Source organism: Oncorhynchus nerka, linkage group LG2, assembly GCF_034236695.1.
Source record: "Oncorhynchus nerka isolate Pitt River linkage group LG2, Oner_Uvic_2.0, whole genome shotgun sequence".
NCBI lineage: Eukaryota > Metazoa > Chordata > Actinopteri > Salmoniformes > Salmonidae > Oncorhynchus > Oncorhynchus nerka.
This window is the reverse complement of record NC_088397.1, coordinates 59,798,524-59,804,523: the sequence shown is the minus strand read 5'-3', so window position 1 is coordinate 59,804,523 and position 6,000 is coordinate 59,798,524. Positions and strand designations below refer to the sequence as shown.

The 6,000-nt window shown below is 42.8% G+C and overlaps 1 protein-coding gene across 1 annotated transcript in view; it reads left to right on the top strand.

The window, feature by feature from the left end:
- LOC115138903 (rho guanine nucleotide exchange factor 10-like protein) overlaps positions 1–6,000 on the top strand; it is a 154,630-nt gene that overhangs the window by 20,173 nt on the left and 128,457 nt on the right. Inside the window, 4 exon segments of the mRNA XM_065000670.1 lie at positions 303–482; positions 1,487–1,603; positions 2,956–3,048; positions 3,797–3,967. Of these exon segments, the coding sequence (XP_064856742.1) occupies positions 303–482; positions 1,487–1,603; positions 2,956–3,048; positions 3,797–3,967 (561 nt within the window).

The window sequence follows — 6,000 nt, the reverse complement described above, 5'->3', positions numbered from 1 at the left end:
TTAGCCATGACTCTCATCTTAAAAGACACTGCAGTCACACGTTTTACATAGTTGAGTAGTTTGATACTCTACAGCATCTTGACTAATTGCAATTACTTATAAGATTATTACTAACTGACGATTCCATCAATGTACCTTTCATTAAGGGTCCAAGGGGCACGTGATGGTGCTGTTGTATCTGTTGAGAGATGTTGCTATTGATGTCATGCTTTTTATGATCAGGGCCTACTTGTGTGTTTTATGTCGTTCTCCACCGTAAAGCACACCTAATCCAAGTTAACCTGGGTATACTATTTCCCCAGGAGTACCAGAGCCCCTTGCTGGAGGCGAACCCACGCATCCTGAGCCCACGGAAGATCCAGCCTGTATTTTACCGCCTACGGGAGATCACTCAGTGTCACTCCATGTTCCAGATCGCACTGGCGTCACGTGTGGCTGAGTGGGACAGCAGTGAGAAGATTGGGGACCTATTTGTGGCCTCGGTTAGTGTGTGTGTGTGTTGTGTGTTGTGTGTTGTGTGTGCGTGTGTGGGTGTGTGCGTGCGTGTGTGCGTGTGTGCGTGTGCGTGTGTGTGTGTGTGTGTATGTGTGTGTGCGTGAGAGAGTGTGTCAGTTTTCCCATAGGGCATTAGAAGACAATTTCCACAGACACAGTTATAATGAGCTGCACTTAAAATTGAGCAAACATCACTAACTTCAAACATGGAGACCATTACAGCTGAGATGAATATCTCTTCTGCAGCAAATACACTCTGAATATGTGTGCTTATAGCATTGGCACAGGACAATTGGACTAATGTATGAGTGTGCTGCTGTGACCCTCTGCAACGTGGTCATCCATAAGGGTTGCTGATTATTTACCTAAGAAAGATTCTGCCCTCCTTCTGGTCTTGTTTATTGTAGGCTGGGGGTTGGGACTAAACACTCCTCATTCATTTCTCTTTTTCACCTGCCATTGGATTTGTTACCCAGCTGTTAATGTTTTATGCTATTAGTTGGTCTCATACTATCTGTGTGTTGTTTGTGGCTGGCTTGCAGAGAAGATGAAGGAGAGGGTTCATTTCTGTGAGACTGGCTAATTTCCCAGCTACTGCTTCTCCAGCTACTGCTGCCGTTAGCAGCCTGCTTTGTGTTTAATCAAATGAGAGCGAATGACTGTGTGCCGCCGCAGCAGGATTGTGGATTGTGAAGGGTGTTTGTTGGTCTCCTGGATGGTAAACAGGTCAGGGTCTTACATACCACACTTAAATGGCAATTTTCTACCCTTTTCTTCCCTTCCATTCCATGAATATGATTGTTACATGAGCTGCGGAGCTACTGACTTTCAAGGGACTTAATGTTGTCAGATGCTTTAACAAATAAATGACCAAGCATGACTAGTTCCTGAATTAACTTGTTCCATGAAAAATCCAACAGATTCCTGATGTGAAATGCAAGGATTGTTTCTCTTGCGTTTCCCATAACCCCACCTTTCTATGTTTTTACAGTTTTCTAAGTCAATGGTGCTAGATGTTTACAGCGACTATGTCAATAACTTCACCAATGCCATGGCCCTCATAAAAAAGGCATGCATGTCCAAACCAGCCTTCCTGGAATTCTTAAAGGTGAGTCACAAAGTTGAACCGTCCTTGTTTTTTTCTCTATTGTTCTTTCAATACACTCTAACCCATGGTCACTGTCGACCTCCTTCTACTATTTCATTTGGCCCTCATACTACAATTCTACTGGTTTCTACTGGTCATTGAATAACAGATAGTCCTTACTGCTATTAGCCCATACAAACACATTGAATAACAGATTCACTACATGGAACAACAGATAGTTTCAAAAACATATCAAAAGGAAGTTTGTTCTGAATTGTCTCTCCTTTATCTGAGAGATATAATAAATATATATATATTTTTTGAACATGTATTTAACCCCATATTTTTGCCATTAAACAAACTCCATATATACTTCCATACATGTTTTCAACTGGTACCGACGGACCTTCCGACGAGCCTTGTGACGCCTGAGCATGTAAATGTTCATCAGAGTGTCACTTTTGCACAGAGGGGTCAAATTAGTGTGAGGGGTCACATCCGGTTCAGATGCTACAGACAGAAGTTGGCAGATCGGCTGTACTGACTTCAGACCAGTCTCCTGATACTTGTGGAGGTTGTAGAGCCTCTTTCCATAGAGGGATTTTTATGGGATTTTTTTATTATGCTAATTAGATTTCCGCGGGTTGCGGACAGCAACTACATAAAAGTGTACTTGCTTTATTCAAATATTTTCAAGCTGGCCTGCTTGTGCTTACTTGTTGCAATACACTGCACTAATCATAGAGAATATTTATATTGCACCAATTAGCAACTCTCACAACTCTCCCCGCCCCCACACCAAAAAAGTATAAAACATACAGTATATTTAAGGAACTCAGTCCGGCTTCAACTTACTCTTGAAAGTTGTAATAGTAGAATAGACAAGATGCAATTTCAACATTTTGTAGTAATGTTCAAGTTGCTCAAATTTCACATGAATACACATTAGACATTGCAAAATGTATAGAATTGCAAGAAAGGTCCCTTTAAAACTGCAAAAACAATTCTGCACCCCATGACAAAATGTGTACAATTGCAGGAAATAAGCTTTAAAACTGCAACATTTTCTCTCCACCAACATGTGGGGTGTGAACAGTTTGTTTCATGAACAGTGCTTGTGCCAATCGGAAATAGAGGTGGCATGTGAACACATCCACTCCCCAAATCTCTAATGACCAGCACATCCACCAGATTCTGTTTCTCCACACCTTACTAACCTAAACCCACTCCTACTCCCACACTCATGCACTCTCCATATCTTGTCCTCTGAATAAGAGGTGCCTAGAGGGGTCTTTCTTTCTGTGTTTTTTCTTATCTCCTGACTTTACTATGGTATGCTGTTTATCTAAAGCGTCTTATCCTGTGTTGTGTAGATGAAACAGGCGTCCAGTGTTGACCGGATCACCCTGTACGGCCTCATGGTGAAGCCCATCCAACGCTTTCCCCAGTTCATCCTATTACTGCAGGTATGTGTCGTTACCAGCACCTTCACTGCTAACATTGACAAGATAATGTCACATGAGAAAACGAGCAGGTAAACAATCTGAGATTAACACCACACAGTGTTTTATGGACCTGATCAAGAGATTGACACATGCGATGATACATTGAGCCATTGAAAACTGCTAAATACATGAGATACGGTATAACACCATGCATGGTTCTACCTATCTAGTCTAACCCTATAAGCTTTTCATGCAGTAGGCTTCTTTGTCTTCCTTTACTTTTCCTGTCTCAACATTGTGTGTGGAACGATTTTGCGTACTGGAACTGCAGTACCTCATTCTATCCATAAGTAGGGGTTGATTATCCATGACTTCAAAAGATAAGTTATGAATGTAAATGAGGCATTTTCCTCTTGCCTTAAACTCAGCACCCTATAGAGGGAGTGTCTGTGTTAAATCATATATTACACATGGAACTAAACTCAAAGCACTGAAACTCTTTTGGGACTCACACACAGAATATAAGGCCTTATTTATGCAGGTCCACAAGCACACACAGTTGCAGGTAAGCCAGACACACACATAGATCTGGGATGAAACTCAATAAATATTTGGATTTTTTAAAAATAAATATGAAAATGAGAACAATGTGCCTATAAGGCTCTGGGCAGTAAAAACACGTAAACAATGCGTACACACGCTTACACACAAACCAACACCTCTTCACTTTATTTAGTGTTTGTTTCTCTCTTCACTGTTTCTCTGTCAGGACATGCTGAAGAACACACCTAAGGGTCACGTAGACTGCCTGCCTCTGCAGCTGGCTCTGACTGAACTAGAAATGTTGGCTGAGAAGCTGAACGAACAGAAGCGTGTGTCCGACCAAATAGCTGAGACTCAGCAGCTAGCACGCAGTGTCAGCGACCGCTCGCTCAGCAAGGTGACAGAAACACTGCAATACACATGTACGCAAGCACATACACGCACACGCAGCCCCCGACACAAGCGCACACCGACACACACAAACCGACACATAGACACTGACACATACACACGCACGCACACAGAGTAATCAACCTGCTTACCGTGTGGCTCAACCCCAGAGCCCTTCATCTACCTCCTCTGTGTTATCAGCATGAGCCAACCACCTATGCATTAGCACATATAGCCATCACTTACATTACATTCCCAAACATTAGTCTAGGAAAGTATTTTTATTCAGAAAAATCATTGCCCAGATATTATGTCCATTATGGCCCCTGAACAGTGTCTAAACACCACAGCAGGGGCGTTTCTTCTCCATTACCACACTGGAATTACAGTCCAGACGCTGCAAATCTGAACAAATGCATTTTTGAATAAGAGGAATTAAGGGGTAAATGAGACATTTAATTGGAAGCTATATCTCCCCATTTCTCCTTGTCCTTTTCCCTATCATTCCCCCCTCCTTTCCTTCTGCTATTCTTTTCTTCCCCCTCCCTCTCTTTCTCTTGCTCACTTTCTCCCTCTTCCTCCCTTTCTTGTCCCCACCTGGAGGCCATCATCTCCCTTTCTCCCTCTCCCTCCCCCTGTGCCTCCCTCTCTCTTTCTTTATATTGGTCCATGGTGGTGAATTTTCCAGAGTCCTGAGATGAGCTGATTCGGCCAATCTCGTCAGCTCTACACAGAATTCAATTTACTGCGGTGAGACTGCAGAATTTCAATAGGAAGCAGTTCTCTTCCATTATCCCATAACCATCCAATGAAATATTAATTATTTGTCACTAAGTAATATACTAAGTATCTAAGTCAGTGGAATATGGGAGATAACACTGTGAGTGGGAACAGGCTGAGGTTTCCGTTTCACTCTATATCTCAGACACACACTCACACAAAACAGTCACACATGCACACACACTGTTGACACTTTGGACTTTTCAGAGGGCCCTTCCATGATTTACGTCTCTCTGCCTCTGGAGGGTGCTGTAGTTCTGTGATCATAGAAGACAGGCTACTGTTTGACTAATGACTCATTTCCCAAGCCATCTGAACAAAAGCCAAGCACAGCTACTGATTCTCCACAGATATCACAATCCATTTTGTGAGATGTGATGGGATGCAGAGCACTGTTCATTGAAAAATGGACAAAACACAGATTATTATTATTATTATTCATAAAAATTGTGTTTCTATCGAACAAACAGAAACATCAGAATGGGACGCTATCTGAGCTGCATATTTGTACTCAGTCTTTTGTTTTACTGTAGTTGTAATGACTCTTTTTTTTCAGAAGATTGTTTTAGAATACATAAAACTGACTGTATTGATTCAGCTGGACATAAAAAATGACTGAACCAAGTAATGCTTTCTATTAGATTACCCTTGCCATATGTACCTTAGGAAAAGTATGTATTGTGTGTTCTCACATACTGCAGTATACAAAGATGTATGTATGTAAATCTTTGTGGGGCAAAAAAAACAACACTAAACAATACATGAATTGCTCTACAACGGTGCCAACAAACTGTTCGGGCCTACATAAAGCTGTCCCAACAGCAGTGTCCCAACAGTAGTGTCCCAACAAGCAGTCCCAACACCTTACCACTGCTACACCTGGCTATCAGAGGAGCCTTGTCTGTGAAACAGTTCATTCATTCATTCCTACGGAGCTGTGAGGGGAACGGCACCTCACTACCTCCAGGCTCTGATCAGGCCCTACACCCAAACAAGGGCACTGCGTTCATCCACCTCTGGCCTGCTCGCCTCCCTACCACTGAGGAAGTACAGTTCCCGCTCAGCCCAGTCAAAACTGTTCGCTGCTCTGGCCCCCCAATGGTGGAACAAACTCCCTCACGACGCCAGGACAGCGGAGTCAATCACCACCTTCCGGAGACACCTGAAACCCCACCTCTTTAAGGAATACCTAGGATAGGATAAAGTAATCCTTCTCCCCCTCCCCCCCCCCCTTAAAAGACCTAGATGCACTATTGTAAA